The sequence below is a fragment of the Carex rostrata genome, chromosome 10, assembly GCF_964058835.1.
Source record: "Carex rostrata chromosome 10, lpCarRost1.2, whole genome shotgun sequence".
Taxonomy (NCBI): Eukaryota; Viridiplantae; Streptophyta; class Magnoliopsida; order Poales; family Cyperaceae; genus Carex; species Carex rostrata.
Window position 1 is genome coordinate 9,473,467 of NC_135927.1, and position 27,285 is coordinate 9,500,751.

At 32.6% G+C, this 27,285-nt stretch overlaps 4 protein-coding genes across 4 annotated transcripts; 2 read left to right on the top strand and 2 right to left on the bottom strand.

Moving 5' to 3' along the window:
* Window positions 1-2,283, top strand: LOC144560269 (uncharacterized). The gene is made up of 3 exons (XM_078309434.1): window positions 1-429; window positions 1,196-1,582; window positions 1,702-2,283. The coding sequence occupies exons 1-3, from the start codon at window positions 1-3 to the stop codon at window positions 2,260-2,262; spliced, it is 1,377 nt and encodes a 458-aa protein (XP_078165560.1). The 3' UTR covers window positions 2,263-2,283.
* A 3,974-nt stretch (window positions 2,284-6,257) lies between these two features.
* LOC144560797 (Tetratricopeptide repeat (TPR)-like superfamily protein) lies at window positions 6,258-10,131 on the bottom strand. Its single transcript, XM_078310042.1, has 5 exons — window positions 9,908-10,131; window positions 8,732-9,237; window positions 7,667-7,855; window positions 6,819-7,233; window positions 6,258-6,499 (listed from the first exon to the last, which is right to left on the bottom strand). The coding sequence occupies exons 2-4, from the start codon at window positions 8,924-8,926 to the stop codon at window positions 6,880-6,882; spliced, it is 738 nt and encodes a 245-aa protein (XP_078166168.1). The 5' UTR covers window positions 8,927-9,237; window positions 9,908-10,131; the 3' UTR covers window positions 6,258-6,499; window positions 6,819-6,879.
* Window positions 10,132-20,282: 10,151 nt separating this feature from the next.
* On the top strand, window positions 20,283-22,475 carry LOC144560376 (uncharacterized). The gene is made up of 2 exons (XM_078309556.1): window positions 20,283-21,319; window positions 21,484-22,475. The coding sequence occupies exons 1-2, from the start codon at window positions 20,428-20,430 to the stop codon at window positions 21,972-21,974; spliced, it is 1,383 nt and encodes a 460-aa protein (XP_078165682.1). The 5' UTR covers window positions 20,283-20,427; the 3' UTR covers window positions 21,975-22,475.
* Window positions 22,476-22,759: 284 nt separating this feature from the next.
* Window positions 22,760-26,247, bottom strand: LOC144560375 (uncharacterized). The gene is made up of 5 exons (XM_078309555.1): window positions 25,945-26,247; window positions 25,497-25,677; window positions 23,754-25,107; window positions 23,634-23,670; window positions 22,760-23,302 (listed from the first exon to the last, which is right to left on the bottom strand). Exons 2-5 carry the CDS (start codon window positions 25,651-25,653, stop codon window positions 22,940-22,942), a joined length of 1,911 nt encoding a protein of 636 aa, XP_078165681.1. The 5' UTR covers window positions 25,654-25,677; window positions 25,945-26,247; the 3' UTR covers window positions 22,760-22,939.
* Window positions 26,248-27,285: the final 1,038 nt, after the last annotated feature.

Consider the following 27,285-nt stretch of genomic DNA (forward strand, 5'->3'; position numbering starts at 1 on the left):
ATGGGCACCAGCCCCTTGACCATTACCTATTTTTTCATCATACAATGCCTCATTTCATCTTCCCTTATTCCAACCACCTTATCCCTTGACATCAGTTTAGGAGGGAAAGGAACCGGTATCAGCATTGGAATTGGAATAGGAATAGGCGGTTCCTCCCCACCATCCCGGTCGAAATCGTATCCACAACCGAAATCGTATCCACAACCGAGCGATTTCAAGAGTTGTTTTCTTTACAGGTCATATTTGGCGATACAAGAATTCAAGAAGACCATCACTTGTGACCCACAAGGGATTACTAACTCTTGGAATGGGACCGACATCTGTGGGTCATATTGCGGTTTTTATTGCGAAGCGCCGCCTGGTTATACAGATATGGCAGTCGCTTCTGTCGATTTCAACGGAAACGCTCTCGAATCAAAGTATTTCGATGTACGTATGAGTTTCTAATTCTTGCTAGATAAATTCAGTTAAATTTGATTAATAATCTAGCTAGTGACAATATATATAGTGTGCATTATATCTTTTGATTTAATTACCTGCATACAATTTTGGGTAGCTAGGGAGACCAATTTATATTTTCTTTAATGTGTCTTTTCAAATTATAATATTGTATATATATGTGCAATGCGTTATTTATTGTCATTATAGATACTATATTATTCCTACTATTAATAAATTGCATAAATAAAAAATTGTAATATCAACTTCGTATGAACAGAAAATATAACTATAATTATTTTCTAGGGTAACTGGGGAACTATTAATTAATTGATATAAAAGCTGGTACCTTTCTCTTTTTTCTTATTATTTCTTTTTGACTAACAGACAATTTCTATCTAATTTTCTGAGAATTATTCAAGGACCACCTCAATATCATAACAATTATATATTAGTCATGCATGCTGAATAACCATTTCAATCCATCAGCTCGTGACAGATACCAGCCAAAATACCTTTGACCTGGTCCCACCTCTTTGATTGTTTTTGATTGGATACATTGTTCCTCTCATTGGTTCCATCTTGTCTGACATAAAGGCCATTTTCTTCTCTTGAATTGATATAAGAGGAAAACAAAAATAGTTCTAGTGAGTACTGATTTGCTGTTACATGTTTGTGTGTAGTGTCTACACACACACTGTGTTGAAATTCAATCTATACATGCGCTGATTGATGACATGAGCTGTAACAATTGCAGGGGTTCGTCCAAAATCTCACTGAGCTCGCGCTCTTCCACGCGAATTCGAACAATTTCTCCGGCAACTTGCCATTCCTCAACAGCAACTTATACTTCTACGAGCTCGACTTGAGCAACAACAAGCTTTCAGGTAGTTTTCCTTCAAATGCGATCCAACCGAACCTCACCTTCCTCGACCTACGGTTCAACAGATACTACGGTTCCGTGCCATCCAATGTGTTCGACAAATTGCCTTATGCCATTGCCATATTTCTGAACAATAACATGTTCAACGGCTATCTGCCAAGCAACTTAGGTTATTCACCGGTGCAATACCTATCGCTCGCCAATAATTTGTTCACCGGACCGATTCCTTCCTCGATTGGCCATGCCAAGAACCTCCTAGAGGTATACCATTCAAAATTAGCAACCAAAATTTTCAAAATTTTGTTTTTGGCGGTTAAAAAACAACAAAAAAATTCTGATGCTTTACAGAACCTAATTAAGATTAATCATATATATTTTAGGTGCTCTTCTTGAATAACCATCTCTCAGGCTGTCTTCCCCCTGAAGTCGGCAAACTTCAAAAGCTTACAGTCTTTGATGCCGGTTTTAATTATATCACCGGTCCGATACCTTACTCCTACGGTTGCCTGCAGAAAATAGAGCAGCTCAACCTCGCTCACAATTTGCTATATGGCGAGGTGCCAGAGGCTCTATGCAAGTTGGCCTTCACCGGCCACCTCAAGAACCTATCCCTGTCATACAACTACCTGACCTCGCTTGGGCCCAGCTGCTGGGAACTGATAAAAAAGGGTAGTAAAAAGCTGGATGTCAGTAAAAACTGTATTCCTTGGTTACCCGACCAGCGTTCCGCAGAGGAATGCTGGTGGTTTGAGAAAAAACCGAAAACATGCCCATGGAGTTCATACACGCCATGTTGGGGGGCAAGTAGTGAACAGTTCGATTCGGTTTCAGCATCGGAAGAGAAGAAAGCGCCGGTGAAAGGAAAAGCCGGCATGCTTGGTAGGAAGTCGGGTTATAGAACCTATGGGGCGCTTGATGTGAGCCCCAAGCCAGGGAATTAAATTCCATGCTGCCATTTTCAGACTTGAATTGCTCAAGCGTAATTGAGGTTGTCTAATGTCTAGTGTAATTTGTTTTTGTTTGTGAGATTATTTGTAATTGGGCAACGTTATTTGTATCCATTTTTTTGCTTTTTGTGCCTTGTACTGTTGTGCATCTATTATTATTTTTTTTAAATCTGTATTATGAGCCCCAAAACAACTAATTGTGGTCCGGCCCAATGGGCCCATCTATTGTGGCCTTCTCATTTTTGAGTCTTAAAAGTTGCGAAATATTTTATTATATAAATATAATGGCCATCTAATTCCTACACCTTGCACATAAATATTTTTAATCAAATATTACATCAGAATGACAAACCCAATTGAATTTCTCTATTATAAAGGCTACTAAGATGGATAGATATTAATTTCGTTTACATATTACTGTGTTAATGAAATTAGAACAAAGTTAGATTTTTCATTTTGCTCCTTTCAATGTTTGTCCAAATATCCAAACTAAATTAGTAAATAGTAATCCTTCAATAGATAAGTCATAAAGGCACTTTGAATTAAATTTCTTATCTGGAAGGTTGCAATTGTTGACTATAATGGGTTAGAAATTAATGAAAGAAATATCTAGAAGCACATATTTCTTTAGGTTGGCATGCATTAATGCAGATGGCTTGAAAGTTAAAAGCTAAAAGTTTGACTTCAGAGAAACATATGTAATGATTTGTGAAAGCATATGAAAAAATGTTTTCAGTATTTAACAGCAAAGTTTTTTTTTTTTAAATAAGTTTCCTTCCATGATTCCATCCCAGCATCCATTTTTTTTAAATGTCTTTTGCAGAAATAAGTCTATGGTTCATAACAAATAATGAAATATAAACATCAAAAGTAAAATTAGGACATTCAGTTGTGACTATACACTTGTTCTATTCTGTTCAAATTTGATTTTTCTTTAATGAAATTTAAATTCTTTATGCGTTGCCCTTTTAATGTTATTCTTATTCCTCAAAATTAATTAAACTATGGTATCAATTATAAATTTATAATATCATAAATTAGATATACAATATAATGGAGTAAACCATGCAGTAGTTAAAAACTTCAAGGTCTCAATTCTCAAAATAAAATAATATTTGAATGATTAATATTATAAAATGTCAAACAAAAAATAGTAAACTTGCACTTAATAGTTCAAAACTACAAATATGATTATAAAAAATAGGTGAAATTATTTTTTAAGCACTAATATTATTTACTTTTCCAGTGCTTTGTTTGGTTAATCATTAATTTACTGTTAAAACTGTTATTTTATAAAATTTAAACGCAGGAGATCCAAAATCTGTTTAATTCATTTAGGCGCCGTTTAATCACCGTCTTTAAATATATATTCTTGCCCACTATAATTGACCACTGTTTGGACATGCATAAAAAGTTTGGTAGACGGATGTCTTAGCTTAAATAAAGTGATTAGTGGACGACAATTTTGGACATCATTAGTTAAATCATTTTTTATTTAGTAATTAAAGAAAGTGTTTCCTTGTGAATATTAAAAATTGAATAATTTGACCCCCAAGTTTTATGCAAAAAAAAAATATCTTAGCATCATTATAAGAGAATGAAGGAAATTTTAGGACTAATGTATAATATTGCATCGATTTATTTTTAAATAAAGACCAATTTTTGTCTTGAAAATTCAGGAGAAATGTCCCCTACTCTAAGAGGAACTAATGTCACCTAAGGTACTTATCTTTTGAGTTTGAATCTGGTCCGTTCATTATATATTAAAACAATTATTAAAGGAATCATGTGCATTACAGTGGTTCGAATTCTGATCGGACGGTCCGGATTTAAAATCAAACTGTGAAGTAACACAGAGGATCCGGACTCATTTTGAGAGGGAGAGCTGGAGAGGCATCGGCTACAGGCCTACAGCATACCTAGAGGTGCTATCGGGTCGGGTCGGGTCCGGGTACTATTATATTTGGACCCGGACCCTAAAAGTGTTCGGGTCCAAATTTCGATCCATATACTTATTTGTTTCAAATCGGGTCGGGTCCGGATCCGGATACCTATCTACCCGTAGATATTTCGGGTCCAGTCTTTCGGTTCCGGGTAGATAGATACCCGTAACTTGTTTGTGGATTATCGGGTCCGGTTCGGATACGGGGCGGTTCCGGATCCAGAGCGGGTATAGGTCACAACTCCAAAGTATTCGAGAAATTATTTACATTTAAATATAATTATAATTTCTTAAACATCTCATATAATAAATCATTACAATATAAATTAAAAACTACTGCAAAATAAAAATTATACTATTAATCATGTTTATAAATAATAAAATATATCATGCTACATAGCAAAATAAAAATAATAACTCTAAATTATTAGTTGGTTGTTGGTTGTTTGGAGTACTCATGGTGTAACAAAAAATATTGAATTCAGTTTTTTGTTAATAGCTTTTGAATTCAGGAGGATGGAGGAGATATAATTTTTAGAAAGTAAAATATTAGAGATGATGATTTCCTTTTCTATAATTCAAAAAAATCTATGAATTGAATGTAATAGAAGAAAAAAGGTATAAAATAAGCTGGTTATGGAAGAATAAATTTGACAATCATGTGTCATGTGTCACATGTGTATAATATAGAACAAAAATTAAAAGGCGTAATTAAAGGGCTAGTTAAGGATATAATTAAATGGTAGTGTAAAACAGTAGCATAAATTTGGTTAAGTTTTATCAAATTATAGCTCAGCTGAAATATATTATCTAACACAAAAACTTGATGCAGAGTTATTAATATATATTTTATCGGGTATTTATACGGGTATCGGGTCGGGTCCGGTTATGGGTCGGATAATTAAATGATACCCATATCCTACCCATTACAGTATCGGTTCCGGTTCGGATCCGGGTCGGATATTAAATTATTAATTTTGTACCCATACCCATAATTTAATCGGTTATATTTTTTAAACCATACCCTATCCAAATTAATCGGATTTGGGTCGGTTCCGGATCGGATCCGGGTAATCGGGTAAAAGTAGCACCTCTAAGCATACCTAAGTTTCTCCCAGCTTTACATACATGAGAAATTATCATTCTATCTTTTCTATTTATTTATTTTTTATTTCAACAAATGATGAGTGAGTATAGACATTGATGCTCGGTAAGTTAGGAACTTTCAACATATCTCAATTCTTTTGTTTTGTTTGTTGACTGATTTTTGACAATAATAGCTTAGTTGTACAGAAAATGACCATACACATCTTAGAACAGAATGTTTGGATACAGCGAGAATAGCGAGAACAGCGAGAATAGCGCTGTTCCGATCCATCCAAACATACTCAGGAACAGCGAGAATAGCGCTGTTCTCGCTGTTCTCGCTGTTCTCGCTATTCCTACAAAAACATGGAATAGCAAATGAACTCTCTCAAAGCCTCAATCCCTACAGTAGCTATTCTAAATGTTCAATCCAAACAACTTCCGAATAGCTTTGAGTTAGCGCTATTCTTAAATAATAGCTGTTCTCGCTATTCTTAATTTACTATTCTCAACAGTAGCTATTCTCGCTATTCTCTAGTGCATCCAAACGCACCTAATTGATTGGCCACAATAAAATTTGACAAATGACATATATATTATAAACAGTTCAGCTGGTAATAACCCTTCCATCCAAATTCAATCGCTCAGTTTATTGTGTAGTTCCAATCAGAAAATTAGTGTAGCATTTTTTTTTTCTTATTTAGAAAGACTTATCCACCTTTTTAACTTTTAATTTAGATTGCATACATTAAGGACTCATCATTGCCTTCGGACCAATGAATAATATTCCCAATGATTAAAACTTTCTTTTTGTTTCTGACTCATATCTTGTGAAATTTGCACAAAATAAGTTTTGTAATTTTGAGCACAAAACAATGTAAGATCAAACTGTTCTCAAACCTATCAAAACACTAGTAATGGTAAATAAATAATGCACTCTATTCAGGGCATAAACTGCAGATAATAAATAATGTATTTTGTTATTGAATAAAATATGCTCAAGTATAACAGAGACACTTGAATGTAACAAACAAATAACTGGCTAAGAAATTTATAAATAAAACCCAAGAAGATCCTGAATTACAAGTTTGCCATCCAAGCAATATCCTACACACTAATAATTTTATTTTACAGTAAGACAAAAGAAGACCAGAATCAATCTTTTCAGCCATTGAGAGGAACTTTATGCCTAAACCTCCAGCCCTGCATGTCACCAACAAATTAATAAGTACAAGATATTACCAGAATGGATAAAAAAGACTTCTGATGGTGCTGGTACTGGTACCATACAAATTTGGCCTGCCTTTCATCATTTGCTTCATGCCTTTATCTGACTATTCATAGCTTAGACTTCCTTGCAATTAAATTGACCAAGGCAAAATCACATTAAACTAAGTCTCATGATTGGGCTTGAAAAATGTGAGGGTAATAAGGTATAATTGGGCTTGAAATCATTACAATTCCAATCCTGTACAAAAGTTAGACCATGTAGTGGTATACATGACTGAAATTCATGATTTACCTGTACATCTGAAGAGTAACTTTCTTTTATACACTTCCATGCAACTTCACAAAAATACTACTCACTGAACAGGTCGCATGCTGACTGTACGAACCCGAAATCGGTACTGAGGTTGCCCTTTTTCATCATCATCTGATTCCTCATCACTCGATCCATCTTCGACTTTATCCCATCTAGAATAATCCAAACCAGCATGCCCCTTGGGTTTTGGTATTGTTTCCCACCCGTTAACCCGTTTAGTGTTTGTAGATGGGTCGGGTTTTGAAGGCACAGCCAACTGAGCGTCAGGTTTAATTGCGGGGGAATCTATCTTTCTGTGCGGCTTTAAAAGTGGCTGAGTTTTTTGTTGTTTTTCATCTTCATCATTTTCGTAGAGTGCTTCTTCTTCTTCTGACTCAGGTATGGGTGCAAGTGACTAAAACAGTAAATATAACATGGGTAAATAAAGTGCAATTAAATATATTTACAAGTGTTAGAAGTATACATAACTACCAGCCAATACTACTATACCAATTAGCAGGGGCGGATCTATGGCCATGTCAAGGGGTGCTTAGTCACCCCTATGATTTAAAAAAAAATAATCATGTACATTAATTTTTTTTTTTTTAATGTTCTTATATAGTTTAGCCTCCCTTATAAAATGTCAAACGTATGCTTACAGCTTAGTGGTTAGAATTTCAATTTGTGGTAGTGAAAATTTGGGTTCAAATCCCAGCCATGCATTATCTATTTAGGGACCTTTTGGTAATAATTACCTAAATTACCCATCATAGCGGTACCAGCAAAGAGCAAAATCAATAGCATACGGCACAGGGAACTAATAAAAAAGAAGAAAAAAGAGAGCTTACAATTTGAGTCTTTAGGCGAGCATGTAAGTTATGATACACCTCAGAATCAGGGTTTATCTCCATGAGCCGGTTCACATCAAATAGGGCAGATTGATAATCTTTCATAGTGACAAGTGTCTGGGCCCGCAACATTAGTGCACCAGTGTGTTCATGGTCTAACTCGAGTACAGCTGTGCATTCTTCAGCCGCCTAAATTTGTTATAAATAGTTTGGGTCAATAGAGTTAGGAAAATAATGGTTGCTTACTAGTTCATTGATATTCTTTGGATTGTGGGTTATAGAGCAACTTAGATAATACATCTCATTCTGAATTTTGAATTAGAGCCTTCTTAGTACGTAGTTGATGAATACGGATAATGTTAAATTTATTTTGCTGATTTAAAATTCTGAAATAGACTGTATATATGTTCAGGACCTGCAATGTAATTCTTAAGCTTTCTTCACCAAATCTAATTTACATTTGATTTGAACTTTTAAACTGTACCAATATATTGCTCATTTATTTTGCTATATCACGCAAAATAAGTTAGGCCTACTTATTCTAGACTTGCTAAAATCTCTCTCTGAACACATGTTTCACCCCTCATTAATCAATCACCAAGTGTTAAATTTTAGTCATTTTCAATTGCAAGACAATGTAGTGTTTTGTGTAGTTATGGGCATGTTCAGTTGCAAAATAAGAATAGCTAGAATAGCCAAATCAAGAATAATTATTGTTCGTCTTATTAGAATAGCCAAATTTCAAACCCCTTAGGAATAGGCTATTCTAATAAGACAAAAAGTTTGAATTCACTATTCTAGCTATTCTAACACAACTAAACACCGAATAGGCTATTCCGAATAGCCTATTCTCAATCCAACCTAACATACCCATAGAGTTTTACACACAAAGTCAAACATTTTAGATGATAGGAAACAAAATGCAAAATTCAGGTTCACACAGTAAAATAAAAACCTACTCCATGCAAACCTAGCCCCTATTTCGCAAATTATAATAACACCTAAAAGGATAAAACCTTAAAAAAAAGGATAAATCAACACAAGTCAAACGTTGAACCAATCTACCTGCTTAAAATCATGCATCTTGAGGTAGCAAGCAGCACGGTTACTGTGCAAAGCAATTTTTTGTGCCTTCGACTTGGCCAAATTCAAGGCCTCTGAATAGAGACCTAGGGCCTCTTCATGCTTCCCTTCTCTGTATAGAAGGTGTGCTTTCTCAACCCTATCCAACGCTACTGTACCAGTCTCAATTGTCTCCATGGGATTTTATATAATATTCCAGACTAGTTTGGTCAAGATTTGTAGTGTTGAATTGAAGAAATTTGGATTGGAAGTGAAGAGACAGTGAGAAAGTTTCAAATATTGGAATTTGAATTTGGTTTTCAAGAAAGAATTATGTTGACAGTGTTAATTTGCTCTATGGTTGAAATGAGCCCCTCAACTTTTTTTGGGTTCAAAATCACCAACTATTAAGTTTGGTTCAATCAACTCCTTCTGTCTAATTCTCTTGTTAATTTTCTGACAGTTGTTTCTCTTTCAGCTTCCCCTTTATCTGTTATGCTGGCACCTCTCTGAAATTGGTAGAAGCATTGATTGATCAAAATAATGTTGTACGTAGTACTAAAGCATGCAATGTATCAAAAATTCAAAAGTATTTGAAGTTATACTCAAAAGTATACCAACTAATGCTCAACAACTCAAGTCATACATAATACAAAAATTAACAGTAAAAAATACACTTAGCACGAAATAACACAAGTGAATTCAAATTTCACACAAATAACATCCAATGAAGCACATTGAACAACAAATAACACCCAGCAAACAGTATTGTACCAATTGTACCATCTGTCAAGCAATTGATAATTAACATCCAAACATCAATTGTTTAGAATAAAATAACATCATTTTTTTAGGCCAACAGCAGTTTGGTCAAAAAAAACATCCATATTGCAGTTTATGGGTGACTCATCATGTTGATGTCTAACCATTCTGGTACCATGCCAATTAGATGTAGTACAAAACTAGGGTTTCTCAAACTTTCATGGTTTCCAAAACTTACAGAATTACACATATTAGCCAGATTTTTGGATTGGCACAAGGTTTAAATCTCTCTCCAAACCGAAAACGTGGTTATCAGCCAACATCATAAAACATGTTAAATTAAAATTGATCGTCTAAAAGCTTCCAGCTAAGCCCCGAGATAGAGATAGAGGGAGAGAGATGATGAAAAAAACCCACCTGATCTGAGAATAGGGAGTTTAATCTGTCAGTAGAGGCGGAGGACGAGCTGATAGAGCGTTAAAGGGTCTACAATTGGAATTTCTAGGGTTTTGATTTTTGAGAGAGAGAGAGAGAGGAGGAGGGGGATGGAGAGAAAAAGGAGAGCCACTGCGCAGCCTCTGCGAAGCTTTCAAAAAGAGAGAAGAGGGAGAGATTTCAAAAAAATTCGAACAAGCAAGAGGAGAGAGGGAGATACAGAAAGTGAAGCAGGCGGTGGGGTTAGTCGATTTGCTGGGGACGCGCATGAACGGAGAGATCGAAATCATGATAGGAGCGAATCTTGGCGCGTATCTAACAGCTATGATTTTCAAACACAGAAGAGGGTTTATCAAATTTTCAAGGGTAAATTTCGTCGTAGGTCACTAAACTTTGTTATTTGTCACGAATTGGTTACTCAAATTTGATTTGTTCTTTTTGAGTCACTCAACTTTATTATTTATCCCAATCAAGTCCCTCTATACTTTTTCATTCAAAATCTTAACGGAATATGCCTATCCCGTTAGTATTTTGGATAGAATATACTCATTATGTTAATATTTTGGATGGAATGAGTATATTCCATTAATATTTTGGATGAAATGGAAATATTCTGTTAAGATTTTGGATGGAAAAATATAAAAGGACTTGATTGAGACAAATAACAAAGTTGAGTGACTAAAAAGGAACAAATCAAACTTGAGTGACCAATTCGTGACAAATAACAAAGTTTAGTGACCTCCAGCAAAATTTACCCAATTTTCAACCTACCTATATTTTTTAATATTTATGTACGTAGTCTCATGCAATGCAGTATTGTAAATAACAGTACCATCCATAATTAATCGAAAATAATAAAGAATGATAAAAATAATTGATTAATTAGTTAAAATAGTTTGTAACGGTTAATTGGACCACTAATCAACATAAACGGCCTTTTTTGTAACTGGTCTTATGTAATATAAGTCCATGAAACGAAATTCGGTCGTTATTATTAGCTTTATGAACTATGATGGCATCCAATAACATATACATTTCAAGAAAAAAAACATGTCATGGTAATCATAATAATATAAAAATATGAGTGAGGTTCAGTACTATGCATAACGTATATTGTTTCGTATCTCTATTTTAAAAGTCTTATAAACTATTTAGTATGGTGTACTTATAAACTAAATTGAGTGAGTCTATGGTACTATGCATATCATGATTTGGCACCGTGCTACGGCTCTATATTTGAGTTTTCAAATCCTAACGGTCGATCCGAACCGTTCATCTTGTTCTCCATATTAATATGTGTTTGGAGACCAAATTTTACATTTTTTGAAATTTTTTTACTATTTTTTTAGATATTTAGAAAATCACTTGATCTGAAAATTCTGGACCATCCAAAAACAGTGATTTTCAATCAATTTCAAAAAATAGTAAAAAAATTTTAAAAAAATATAAAATTTGGTCTCCAAACACATATTAATATGGAGAACAAGATGAACGGTTCGGATCGACCGTTAGGATTTGAAAACTCGAATATAGAGCCGTAGCACGGTGCCAAATCGTAATATGCATAGTACCATAGACTCACTCAACTAAATTTTATATAATTTAAAATTTTATCACTATTTTTTAGATAATTAGAAAATTATTTCATTTAAAAATTGTACACCATTCAAAAGTAGTAGTTTTTGTTCTTATCTAAGAAAAAAGTAAAAAAAAGTATGAAAAATATAAAATTTAGACCGCAAGGTGTTCATCGGTTCAGTTTGATTGAAACCGAATCAAACTAGGCAAATCAAAGTTGTAATTTAGTTTCAAAAATAGAACTGAACCAAATCGATTTAGCATTGCAACCGAACAGAATCGAATAGAACCAAAGTTTTATTTCAATTTGTTGGGTTCAAACCTAAATATATTATTTTTTATTTAAAACAATTGATTTATAATAAAACGAAGTATATTAAGAAATAAACTGGGGTATTAAGAAATAAATTGGGATAATAAGAAATAAACTTAAATATTTAAAGTAATTGATTAATAAATAAACCGGATGGTCCGGACCAAATTCATAATATATAAAAATTCGGTCAGTTCAATTATTTCGGTTTTAAAAAGCAAACCGAACCGAACCATTAAATAAAAAAAACCGAACCGTTTGGTCCAAACTAATTCGGTTCGATTCAAAACTTACTAAACCGGACACAATAAACACCCCTAAGTACATCTTCACACAGAAATCATATCGAAATGTTTACATTGAATATTTGAACTTTCAAAATAAATTTTTTAATCCGTAGTACGTATCAATATGCATTATGCATATATAGTAGCATAGTTTCACTCTATAAAATATACATAATTTTTGTGGGATATAGTCACAAATAAAAGATAACATCATGAACCAATTCATAACTTCGGTTTTAAATGTAATATGAGTAGATATAATTTTCTTTTATTTTTTAGCCATTTTTTATAAATCATAAATAATAATAAAAATTAGTATTCTACAAATTTATTATATAACTAATAAAAATTAGTATTCTACAAATTTATTATATAACTAATAAAAATTAGTATTCTACAAATTTATTATATAACTAATAAAAATTAGTATTCTACAAATTTATTATATAACTAATTAATTTGTTGAGCTACTTAAATTAAAATTGAAGTTTATATAATAGATTTTTAAGGCTGTAAGACGGATGACTTTATACTATCCATATCACCAAGCCTAACTCTTATAATTACCATTCGTGAGACAATTGTATTACTTTACGTATATTAATTATTTGGGTTTCCGACTCTGCCGACAATAATAAATACGTATAATAATTGAGGTTAAGCCGTTAAGGTGTCCTTCATAATTTACCATGCAAAGGAAAAGAATGAAAGCGAAAGGAAACGGTCAACCTAAACGTTTATTCCTCCCCTCCATTTCCTTTTCTTTAATAATTAATTGCCTTCAGAAGCACACCGTAAAGAGGAGAAATAAAAAGAAAGGGAGTAATCCATTACTTCCAACTGGAGAATTAGAATCTACATCTACTTGCTCAACAGTGATGTTTGCCTTGGTTTGAAAGTCAAATAATCTCATTAAAAACACCGTTGCACCTCTCAAGGGAAGAATCGTTACCACAAATAGAGCCAGATTTGTGTATTGGTATGGTATTCTATAAAATATAAGCACGAGTTTGATTAATATAAACCAACGCGTTGGGATTAAGTGCTGTATAGCTGCATGCGTCACATGCACCATTTTTTTTTCCTTTTGTTTAAAGATTCGTATTCTTATTCAAATTCGCATTATTTTTAAGTTCGCATTAAAAATGATTTCAGCAAATTTAAATCGTTGGTGCGTCATGCAACACACGTGTTGACATCACGCAACGCAAACTATGTCAAAATTTGAATCGGGACTTCTAATGCCTCTGAGTCTGACCTTTCTATAAATGTAACAAGTAGTGTACTATTTTATTTCTCTTACTTTTTAATAATTTTTATGAATATAAATTTTCTTTAAAAGAGACCAAAGTTGAGTTTTTGCAATTCCTAGAACTAGAAGTGTTATCAAAGCACTAAACTTCAGTGAAATTTCATGGAATTACAATTTTACGAATCGAATCGAGTCATAATTATTACAATTCAATAAAAAATTAATTCAATGGGATTTAATTTCGCTGACGAATTTGATTTATTATTATAGAAAGAAAATTGATTATTTTACTCATGAGTAGAGATGTAAATTTGAGTTGTGTTGTCATATCGTAATGGCTCATGTTGTGATTTGTTTCACGTATCGTATCGTGTCGTGTTGTGATTAAAATTATAAAAAATAGTTATGCCATACCAATACACAAATCTGGTCACATTTGATCAAGTTAATTATTATTTTCAATTTTAAGTTTGTGTAAAAATGAAATCTGAATAACTGACGAAAATGTAAAAAAAAAAAAAAAAAACTTTAACCAATTATAAAAAAAAATGTTGTAAAAAGTGTAATAATTTTATTGTTTGGAACTTAAATTGTTGTTGGGAATAAATAATATCATGAGTTGATGTTATTTTGGTCACGTGTAGTAATCACGTCACGTAACCATTCATGATGTATCTAATCACGCTGTAAGTTTTTTTTACATTCATAAAATTCAAAATTCACTCAGATTATTTTTTTTTCTTTTTTTCACACACCAAGAACAGCTCATCCCTATCTGAATTGACATAAGAATATTATTAATCACGGATCTATCTGTGACACTTGCAGCAATTAACCTAAAAATTTTGAAAAAAAAAATGTCAAAAAAGGTCTACTAAAGTCAGATTAATTTGTGCATTGGTATCTCCATTCTATTATTAAGCACGTTGGGTGTCCGATCCGCCAACGGCTACGATTGAAAGGTGAAACTTCGGATTTAATCTCAACCCTTCAATTACATAATTTGTCTTCTTTTGATTAAATGCATCTGTTTTATGTATAGAAGTCTAAATTTAGTTAAAAACATACACACCACATGTGCTGCCACACGATACGTTACAATTAAAATTAAACAAATTCTGAAATTTAGCGATATATTTATCTGTTTCCATATTTCTTCTCTTCAATTGAGAAGATTTCACCTTCCATTTTCTTATTTCTTTGTTTCCTTACTTCTTCTTTGTTTATCTTTCTTTGTTTCTATACATATTGGTGTAGGTAATTTAGAATATATTTTCAATATATAATATATTAATGTGTGTGTATATATATTCTATAAATTGAAAACAAATAAGAAGAAAAATATAAATTGAAACGTGTATGTGAATATATATTTCTCTTATAATATGTGTGTGTGTGTGTGTATATCCTATACATACATACATACGATAACACTTTTTATTTATGTTTTTTTATATCATATTATATATTGATATTGAATTGTTGTATGATATTTAATATTAGATTCAAATTGAGCTATTATTTGATACCATTGGTATTTAAAATCATTACATCATCAAATTGTTATCAGATGTCACGATTAAAGTTAATTAAAAATACATAATCATATAAATTTTCTATTAACATGTGTTTTAATTTTTAAATAGTTATTAGTTTTATTGATATATTTATTACTTATAATATGTCCCGTTGCAACGCACGAGTATGATACTAGTATAAAAATATAAGCATGATTTTGCTTAATATAAACTGCGTTGAGAGCAATTGTCACACAGTACGCATGTAGAGAGCGACTGACATTTTTAAAGAAGAAAATTTGTGCTTTGAAGATTCGTCTAAAAAAATTTCTTTAAAATCTAAAGGCGAGACAAAAGATCAACACTAAAACAAATATTATACACCGTATACCGTATCAAAGAAACTAAAGTTGGCCAATTCCTAAAATTCGGTGAAATTTCACGAAATTACAATTTTACTGGCAATGATACTTTGCAATGCAAGCTGTGCTGTGAATTCATTACTTCATTTTCAAATTTCAAACTGTCAATCCGAACTGTACAACATCATATATATATATATGAAAATAAATTTGAGATGAAATTTTATATTTCTTAGAATTATATATATATATATATATATATATATATATGAAAATAAATTTGAGATGAAATTTTATATTTCATAGAATTATTTTATTATTTTTTTAGACAGAAAATTACACGACTTAAAGATTCTAGACCATCTAAAATAATTATTTTTCTGTATATCTAAAAAGTATAATTATTTTCTATTCAAATATACTTTCATGTGGAGATCATGTTGAGTAATTCACATCAACGGTTTTAATTTTAAAATATAAAATTTGAATCTATAGTATAACTTCCGAAATTTTTATTAATATCCAAAAAAAATTATGAAATTTCAGAAACTATTTAGGTTTTCGTGTTTTTCAAAATCTATTGAAATCGCAATTTTTTTTTGCTGTAATTCAGTCTAAAACCACAATTTTTTTGCGGTTTTCGAATTCCAAACCGCGAAAAGTTTTTGCGATTTTAAAAAAAATGCTATAATTTTTTGCGGTTTCAATTTTTTTTGTATTTTTCATATTTTTTAGTTAAATAGAATTATTTATTATTTTTTTATTTTTTGTATTGAAATATTAGAAATATTTTAAATATTTCTTTGAAAATAGATGGAATACTATATAATTTGATTTATTAGAAAGACTGCTACAAATAACTCAGATCAACATTTTTCATGTCGGATTTTTTGCGGCTGTAAGAAAAATTAATATATTTCTTTATGTGTTATTGGAAAAAACAATTAATCCTGGTTCAAAAATCACTTCTAAATAAATACATAAAATATTGTCATCCTTCTAGTAAATTTAATTTCTAAAAATTTGTATATATTTAAAAAAAAAATTATTTATTTTTGAAATTTTTTTCTAAAAATTCACGTTATATTCATGATTTCTCTCTATATTATAAATTATTAGATAACTTTATCAATATATATATATATAGAGTATGGCTAATATCAAAACGTTTGCACCAACTCTCCCGTGCAACCGATTTAGTTTCCAATTTTTAAAGTCCAAATGATAAATCTAAACCGTTAGATGTGTTCTACATAGTAAAATCTGCTTGGAGACCAAATTTTACATTTTTTGGAATTTTTTTACTATTTATTAAGCCACTTTGAAAATCGCTGATCCAACGGTGGCTGTTTGGAACAGTAAAATCAGAAGTCACCGTTGGATCAGCGATTTTCAAAGTGGCTTAATAAATAGTAAAAAAATTCCAAAAAATATAAAATTTGGTCTCCAAGCAGATTTTAATATGTAGAACACATCTAACGGTTTAGATTTATCATTTCGACTTTAAAAATCAGAAAATGAATCGGTTGCACGGGAGGGTTGGTACAAACGTTTTGATATTAGCCATTCTCTCTCTATATATATATATATATAGAGTTAGGCTGGGGTGCTATGGATAGCATAGTGGCCTCTATGCTACGGCTCAATATTCGAGTTTTCAAAATCCAAACGGTCGATCCGAACCGTTCATCTTATTCTCCATATTAATATCTGCTTGGAGACCAAATTTTACATTTTTCTGAATTTTTTTACTATTTATTAAGTATTTTACAAAATTGTTGATCCAACGGTGGCTGCACAAAACAGTAAAACCGTTGGATTAGCGATTTTCAAAGTGGCTTAATAAATAGTAAAAAAATTCAGAAAATTATAAAATTTGGTCTCCAAGCAGATATTAATATGGAGAATAAGATGAACGGTTCGGATCGACCGTTTGGATTTTGAAAAATCGAATATTGAGCCGTAGCATAGAGGCCACTATGCTATCCATAGCACCCCAGCCTAACTCTATATATATATATATATATATATATTTTTTTTTTTCGGATTAGTCGATAATTGAAATCATAACTTGAATAAAAAAATCCAACCTTATAAAAAGAACTTAAGCCATGAATGTAATCATTCTTTTTCTTTCTTTACTCTAAGCACAATTTTTTTGAGAGATTTATTCTAAGCACAAATATTAAGGAGCTTGTTTTCTTGGTGACTCCCAGAGGAAAAAAAAAAAACAGTTTGTTGGAAAGACAATTACCATCAGATTTTTGTTGAATTGGTGCGAGAGAGGCGAAAAGTAGTTTGACGAGAAAAGATATTTTCCTAATTTAGATATGATATTTTACTGCATCATGTTCAGAAAAGTCACAATCACAATAGTTCAATTTGTTCTTGCCTTGTGTACAATATGCTTTTAAATTATTACTTTCACACACGTATAGGTCAAAGTCTTTTAAAAGCAGCGCAATATATAGAATGTCAAAAAATAATGTGTATTTCTCTTTTGAAATTATATAATATGTGCTTTTTGCTGTTTTTCTTTACAGCTTCAACGCACTTTTAAAAAAAAAAAAAAAATATATATATATATATATATATATATATATAGAGGTTGGCTAAGATCAAAGTGGTAGTTCCTGAGCTTTGGTGCTACCAATTCATTTCTCAATTTTCAAAGTTCAAAACGTTGATCCGAACTGTTCAAGTTGTTCTCCATATTAAATTGTGCTTGGAGACCAAATTTTACATTTTTCTGAATTTTTTTACTATTTATTAAGCCACTTTGAAAATCGCTGATCCAACGGTGGCTTAACAAAACAGTGAAATCAGAAGCCACCGTTGGATCAGCCGTTTTCAAAGTGGCTTAATAAATAGTAAACAAATTCAGAAAATTGTAAAATTTGGTCTCCAAGCACAATTTAATATGGAGAACAACTTGAACGGTTCGGATCGACGTTTTGAACTTTGAAAATTAAAAAATGAATTAGTAGCACCAAAGCTCAGAAACTACAACTTTGATCTTAGCCAACCTTTATATATATATATATAGAGTTAGGCTGGGGTGCTATGGATAGCATAGTGGCCTCTATGCTACGGCTCAATATTCGATTTTTCAAAATCCAAACGGTCGATCCGAACCGTTCATCTTATTCTCCATATTAATATCTGCTTGGAGACCAAATTTTATAATTTTCTGAATTTTTTTACTATTTATTAAGCCACTTTGAAAATCGCTAATCCAACGGTTTTACTGTTTTGTGCAGCCACCGTTGGATCAACAATTTTGTAAAATACTTAATAAATAGTAAAAAAATTCAGAAAAATGTAAAATTTGGTCTCCAAGCAGATATTAATATGGAGAATAAGATGAACGGTTCGGATCGACCGTTTGGATTTTGAAAACTCGAATATTGAGCCGTAGCATAGAGGCCACTATGCTATCCATAGCACCCCAGCCTAACTCTATCTATATATATATATATATATATATATAGAGTCCGGCTAATGTCATAACGTTATAATTTCAGCCTAAGTTATAACGAGTCAGTTTTTGAGATTTCAAAGACCGAATAACCAATCCAAACCGTTCATCTTGTTCTTCATATTAATATGTGCTTGGAGACCAAATTTTATATTTTTTGAGATTTTTTTACTATTTATTAAGCCACTTTAAAAATTGTTGATCCAACGGTGCCTTTTGATTTTACTATTATCGTTTATATATATATATATATATTTGATTCTGATAGTGGATCCTACATAGTAGAATATGTTGATTTGTCCAAAGAAAAAAAAAGAGTAGATTAACTTATTTTGTCATAACTTAGATCTTAATCTTATTTTTCTTTACATTTTATTTTATTTCATAGTTTCCGTTTGAATAAAAATACAGGTTAGTAAGAATAGCTGATAACTCAAAACTAATTTAAACTGCTAATTGAATCGTTAACCTAAACAAAATGTTGAAATATTCACTAATTCATTTTTTTTTTTTTAGCATGTTCAAACATGAAATAGAAATATCCAAGATAGCGTTATTTTTAAATTAGCACTAATTTAAGGAGTTTAGATCCAATAAAGTAATTCAAAGATTGGATTTTAAATTGGGACTATCCGATTCTAATCCGAGATAATCTATCTGAAGTGAAGCGCACACATGCCGAGAGATGAATTCAAATCACGAATTAACCTTGAGCGACGGATTAGAATCATACAATCCTGATCCAAAACCCAAAGATTGAATTACTTTAGAGGATCCGGACCCTAATTTAAGTGGGGAATAAACTTCTTACCCCCACGACAATTGCAAAATTTAAAAAGATAAAGGCATAAACATGACGAATTTGTCATGTTTGGAACATTAATAAAACTTTAATAATATGCGTATCTAGTATGTGTTATTCAAATAATTATAAGAATCTGCGTTTTCAAGTCTATCCTTCTATTTTTTAAAATGCACAAATTTCAAAATATATTATTTTTTATATATAAATTTCAAAACAAATGAATGAATGTGTGAATTTGAAAAAACAGGTCGTCTGATTCTTTCAAATTTGTTTCCATTCATTAGTTACCTATTTTTGAAGTGTCTTACCCGACAAATTGCAGACATTTGGAATCAAATGATAGCAGAGAAAAAATAAACTCATTCTATTATGAGACGTGAAGTAACCTTACAACTTTTGGAGTCGTACGAGGCATGCAATCCCAGTGTTCTCTTATTGTGGAGCCCATATGTCAATGGTCCTCCATAGAATATACACACCACAAATAACCATATCGGATCAATTTCAACTGTTTGATTTAACCAGTCTACTGTCTATCCCTCGCTCACAACACCCTCCGAATTCTCTGAAGTAACTCAAATTTTGAGTTTAGATCCGGACCGTCCAATCAGAATCGGGGACAATACGGTCCGAGGTAGAATGCAAGGGACTTAAATATTTCGTGCCAAAGCAGATATACGGTGTGGATCTAAACTCAAAATTTGAGATACTTGAGTGATTTGAATTCAACAAACGCCATCCTCTTTAGACTTGAACTCGTCTCTCTCGCCAGACCCGTACTCTAACGAAACGAAGCAACAAAAAAACCAAAGAAGCTTCTTTCTTCTTTAACACAACACAACCAACAGAGCTCCAACATTTTTCTTACCTCAGAAAACACCATGATTCAATCTCCCATTCTTCAAGGACCATGAAATTTTACCTGGCGATTCTTGCCGGAGTGCTCCCGGGCCTCTTTGTTCTTGCGCTTATTGTTATCTTGTGCCGCGTTTGTTGCCGCGGCCGCCGACAGCAGATCACTCTGCATCCGACGATCGAAACAACTCAGAGGGGAGATATCGAGAAAGCTCTGACAAGGCACGCTAGCCGCGTGAACTCGCATGCTCTCAGCTCAAAATCGAGCGTGAGATTCCAACAATTGTACAACGATGCAATTGCTCCGGTCGAGGTTCAGGAGATCACCTATTTCAGTTGGATGCAACATCCAGAACTGATTACTGAGGCAACTGAGAACGGGTGGTCTCGGTTCGCATTTAATGACATGCTCCATAGAATGGGGTCAGGTTCATGGGAGGCCCCACCTGGTTCATCAGAGCTCATGCAAGCGGTCCGGCTCAACCCGGCCGATAACAGCAGTGATCATTCAAACTTGTTATCAGGTGTTCGGATGCAGTTGCCATTACCGGGTCCGGTGCTAAACGGGCTTCCCTTTCCACAAGAGGCATATTTTGAGGTAACCATAATTTATTTAAAAATCCAAGAGGAGCACAAGCATAAATGGTATGCTAAAGCTAGTAAAAGAGCAAAAGAACCGGTTGAAGGAGATAAAAGTAGGCTTATAGATAATGGAAGTAATAGAGTTGACGAAGCAATTAAGGCAATTAGAGAACAAGTAGCAGAGCAAAAGAAAGAGGAAGAAGAAGAGAGGGAAATCAGAGAAGGGAAGATAAAGGGGCATAAGAACAAACGTGTGGTGATTTCTATCGGGTTGAGTGCCGAGGTGCGTATGGCGAAACCGGGTTTACCAGGGATGTACCCGGGCTCTATTGGGTTTCACTCCGATGGCTCCGTATATCTTGATGGTAAGTACAAATCTGTTGCCTATTTTATTTTACTAATTCAACTTGAATAAATTCAGATGACAATATAATTCTTTGCATTATAAATGGGTTTCCATTTTCCAAATTCAACAATTTGGGGGAAAAACAATTCATATACAGATTAATTGAGCCTTTCTCCTTTACAGGGATGAAATTGGCTATTGAGACTGATAAGAAAGCATGGGCGGATCCTGCAAGAGTTATCGGTTGCGGGTTTGACCCAGCAAAGAAAAGGGTGTTCTTCACACTAGATTCAAAAATAGTTCACTCATTCAACTGCAATTCGCAAACCTATACATCGCCCCTTTTCCCGGTACTAGCCTCCAGTGCTGATACAATGCTGCTAGTCAATTTGGGTCAGGCTAAATTCCAATACAAACCCGCTAATGCAAAACGGACACCAAACCCGTGCTTCCTTAGACCAAATAATACCGACAGTGATACCAGTAATACGGGTTTTGGGTATGATGATGATAGCGGAGATCTGTTTTCAGTCGGGCGGGTTGACTCGTGTTGGTCGAGAATGAATTCGCTTAAGAGAAGTGGTCCCCTGAGGAGTGATGGTGTCACCACGCCTACAGATTTGGACTATTATGATGATGCCGATTTTTTTGAGATACCATTGAAGGATTGCTAATACAGAAACATAAAAAGGCAAGCAAAAAGGCATATAAATATGATAACAAGTTGTTGCTGTTTTTCATGAGTTGCAAAAAAGTTTCATTATGGTCTTCGCAACTACAGCAAGAAATTAATGCTGGCATCGGGGTAAAAGAAATAAATTTCGAAAATAATGGGGGCCTTTTTATAATTTTGAAAATAATACGGTTTTTTTTTTTTTTTGAAAAATTATAGTTCTCTGAACAGAGAAAGAAATAATAGGAAGAAAGGGTTGCTAGTCAGCGTAGATTGTACATATAGAGGAGGGGGAATTCATAAGTTTTCTAGTATTTTTTCTTTTACATTATATTTCATTATATAGATTTGCAAAGAACTGCACAAAATATAGCTGATTTAGCTGCTATTGGATTATAATTTTTCTCTTCTTTGTATGAATGTATCACTTAGAAGTTAGAACTGTAGAAAGAAAACATTGAAATAAAGAATGAATATAGAGAAGGCAGATGAGTTGATGAAATTCGCCTCCTTTACTTTTTTAATTCTTCTTCCTATGGGAAAAATGAATCTTTGTGAGGGTAACAGCAGCAACTTCAAATTTTGGCCAAATAATTAGGTATATATTTTATTCATCAGTATTATTTTTTTTAATTTTTTTATTCATCAGTATTTTAGCAACCAGCTAATTTATTTGTTGATGCCAAGACATATACCTGTGACCTACTGTACACAGTATCAATCAGAAATTCAGAATATGCAATTGCCTGGTGTGGCACTAAATTTTTTGTTTGAGACTCCTAACAATAAAATGTTATATCCATTATTAATTTAAATAATATAGTTTGCTTACACAATTGTCAGAAACTTCACATAATTTAAGATCCAACTTTACACTCACATATATACATAAATATAGATATCATAAATTATTACTGGTAAACATCAATTTTCAACAAACCATGACAAGTTCCCTCAACAAATCCTTCAAGTTTCTCTCTCTGGCTTTATCTCCCTTCTCTTTCTTCCAAAGAAAATTCTGCTAAACATTCCCACTTCCTTTTGCTTCTTTGGTACCAACAACTGTACCGGAACATCATTTTCAGGCACTTTTATGATCAAATCTGCTCCATTTTCATTTGAATTTGCTTTCTGCACACTATCTGCAGCTAGAATTTGGTACAGAGAGCAACTCCTTTGATCTGATTCTAGGGTTAGAACGGAGTTGTCCTTTTCATCTGAAATGCTGCTGTTCTTTGGTTCTGACATGGCTTCAAGTTGCTTGCTAATGTTCTGTATTTCTTCTTGGCACTCAGCTAATTTTTTGGAGGCTTCTTCTGTATCAGAATCCTGAAAAGGGCAAAATCACCACTTTTATATTTTATTATAGTACTGTTCAATTAAACTCTTTGTAATACCAACATTTTAGTTGTCCTGTTCCAATTTAGAACACAAAAATGGCTTAGTTTTATGGATTATATCTAAATTTTGGTCCAACACTTCAAATTGTTTTTTCTCTTGAAATGACCAATCTCATACCAGTACAATGCTTTGTATCAGTCAATTTTGGTAATGGTAACCATGATTGGATTCATTTGTGTGTGTGTGTTTTTTTTTTTTTTTTGTACCAATAACAGTTCAGGTATATCTATGCTTACAAAAAAAATAAAGAGATACTCACGGTTTCAAGTTGCTCCCTTTCACCTTTTGTATCATCACTGCATTCAACAAAGAATTTCACATTAAAAAAAATAAACTTGGCTGGATAAGCAAAACAAGAAGGAGAAAGGAGCACTGTTACCTTTCTAATTTAGTCTCTGATTCCAATTCAAAGCTCTTTTTCGCATCCTTAAATGAATCCACTTTCAACTCATCAGCTCCCTTCAATAATTCCTTCTCATTATTTCCTTCTTCTAATTTCAAATCATCATCCCTCTCACCTATTTCTCCTTCAACCTCCTTGTCACATTCTTTCTCAATCCCATTAGTTTCACCATTTATTACTTTATTTGCCTCCAAATCTGGGTCGTTACTCCCTTGTGATTCAACCTCTTCGGAGGGCTTATTTGTAACTTCCACATTCTTGGGGGCAGATTCACAAGTTTCCTTGGGTAAATTATTTTCTTCAATTGCAGAAAGATTACTCCTTTCTGGCACTACAGAGGTTTTATCTGGAATATCCATAATTTCAAGGGCAACTGTGCATTTTTCCACTTCTTTTTCTCCCTCTGTATAGAAGCCTGTTTTTTTCAGTGCAACAAGAACCTCCTCAATTATGCTATTTACACTCATTTGTATAACATAATGATGCTTTATTATAACCCTTACAATATCCTTCAACCAACCAGGGTAATTTTGAAACTGGTCCTCTTCAAACCCGAAATCCGAGTTCAGTCCTTCTACTTTCTCCTCTTTAAAATGGTCTAACTCGGATATAAAAGTCGTTGCCCACGATTCAGTTACACAACTCATGGTATCTTCATTTTTTCTTGCTAATGTTTCTTTCAAAACCCTATTTTCTTCTTCAATTACATGCAACTTATCAGCCAGTGGGGTTGACGATTTCCTCCTTGTTTCGGTACTGTTATTTGAATTTATCCCCAAATTCTTAATCTCATTGCGCATTTTGGCAACTGCACCAGGGCCTGGTAGCCTCTTTCGTAACATCATTCTTAATTTGTTGCATTCGGTTTCTAACTTAGAAACTTTTTTTAAGCTTTCCAGTTGTGATTTGTATGCCGCCTCGGCTGTTTTGATGTTGTAATCCCTCTCTTTATTCCTAATCTCCAACTCCTTTTGCGCCATGTGGAGTTCGTATTTTAAATTTGAATTTTCTTTTTCAGTAGCATCTAGCCTCACCTTCATTTCAGTTATACTTGCTTTATCACTCGATTCATTCATTTCTTTAATTATTGTCTCTTTGGTTTCTAAAATTGCATAGATATTCTTATTCTCTATGTTTAGAATAGCAACCTTGTCATTGGCCTCAGTTAATTTTTCCTCCAAACTTTTTATTTTTTCTTCTTGATTTGAGACATGGTTTTTGGTTTCGGCTGTCAGTTTTGCTAAATTTTGTTCAATTTGAATATTTTGATGCGATAAGTTCTTGAGTTGTTGTTTCAGTGCTGAATTCTCAGATTCGGCTTTTTGCCAACCTAATTATGTTTTAACAAAAGCACAACATGAAATTTAAAATAGAAAAAAACAGGAAGAAATAGACTATTTACATAGTAGGGATTTAATACCAGAACCAGTTAATATGTTATCAAGGTGCTAATATACTGATATTATAACAGTAATATCAAGTTGGTAATGTACTGGTATTATTTTGGATAGTGATGGAGTACCAAAACGATAGCACCATGCTAATTGAATATGTTACCACATGTACCAGTACCATCCAGAAATCTTTACTTCGAGGAAATTAATGCGAAAATGAGATGAATGGTCTGTTTATTCCTCCTTATTTTACAATTTTCATTCATATTGTTTCACTGGTAGCAGATATTCAATTAATACTGAAAAAAATAAAATAATCAATAACCTGAAACAGCTTCTTTTGCAACTTTGGCTTGTTTGGCTAGAAGCTCATCTTTTGCATCGGATTCTGCATGGGCAAGTAAAAGCTCGTTTTTCAATTCTTGTATGAGTTCCAAATTGTTGGCTGATTTCTTCTTCTGAAGTTTTGACTTGTGATCCATTCTTCTTTACTTCATATATTCAACCTGTTCAATGATAAAGCATCTAATCTTATAAACATTTCATTTAATAGTTGGTACAAAATAATTGAAAGACTTGATAAAATTTCAAAAGAATTGTCAATTCTGAGAAGAACCCCAGAAGGATAACTTGTATGCTATGTTCAAGTACAATGAGTTAGTAATTTTTAAAGATTAGTGAAATGATATCAATTCAAATTTCCAGAATATATAGAATATTAAGCTTGTTACATTAACTAAAAGATGGTTACATGAAAAGAGAGAATAACTAACCAGATGCTTGCTTCTCTGTTTCTGGTAAGAAGTGAGAGAGAGGAGAGGAAGTTAAGAGAAATAATTAAGGTGGCAGAGAGAGTTATCAGTTATCCAGTTATGTATTGTGATAAACCTTTTTTAAATTCTCTCTCACTTTATGATGAAATGTCTAAAGGCATAATCCAGCTAGGAAGTTGTTTTTTTGTTGGTGACCTCTCAATCTTAGAGAGAGAATTAAAGAAAGAGAGAAGAGGTGGCGGGAAAATGGAAGTTGGGCTGTTAAGCTCTTCCAGTGGGTCCCATGAAAAAGACACTTGTGCTGTCTTTTTTTTATTTTCTATTAAGCTGAGATATATTAGTAGCTTTAGTTAGTTAACATATGTTGGTGATATACTACAAATTTAGTTCTTTTTCAGCTATAATAATAACACATAAACTAAACTTATCTTGGTACCAACCAGGTTTCTTTTTCTGATATATTTTTTAAAATAAATTGGGACCGTTGGATCAGAATCTGGATCAATCCGAAACAAGTTGAAAATTCATAAAACCTCTTTAATATTCGTGTCAATACATATCGAACAGTCCAGATGATATGAAACTACTACTAAAATAGAGCATGATTTTTGAAAAAAGAAAAGAAAAAAGATGTCACTATTTGTCTTTTTCAAAGAAAACATAAAATAAAGGTCAGCAATCAATTGTGCACATCTCGCTGTAAACAAATAAATACAATTAGTTGTATAGTCCATTTAATGTTGGTTTATTGGGATGGTTGATTAAACTTTACATTGTTTTACAAATAGTTGAAACTCATGCTATATGGGGACAGTGGAGAAATCCAACCATAAAAAGGTTGAGAAATACATTAATTGCGAGGTCTAATATATTTTGTATCCAATTAGTTAGAAAATATGAGTGAGGTTATGGTAATGTACATAGTGCAGATTGGTCTGTACTATGAATTAGTATTTTCATTTTCAAATTTTAAATAGTCGATTTGAATTGTTCAATATGATCTTAATATGAAAATATACTTGCAAACTTAATTTTATTTTGTAGATTTTTTCACTATATTTTAGATAGACAAAAATTTATTACTTTTGAGTGGTCTAGAATCTTTAGATCAAGTAATTTTCTACCTATCTAAAAAAAGTAAAAAATTCTAAAAAAAAAAATGTAAATTTTGATCTACAAGTACATTTTCAAATGAAGATCACGTTGAATGTGGTTCAGATCCATAGTTTGAATTTTGCAAATAGAAATATTGATCCATAGTACATACCAATATGTACTATGCATAGTACCATGGCCTCACTCATAAAATATTATATTATCACATCTTCAAAATATCATCGG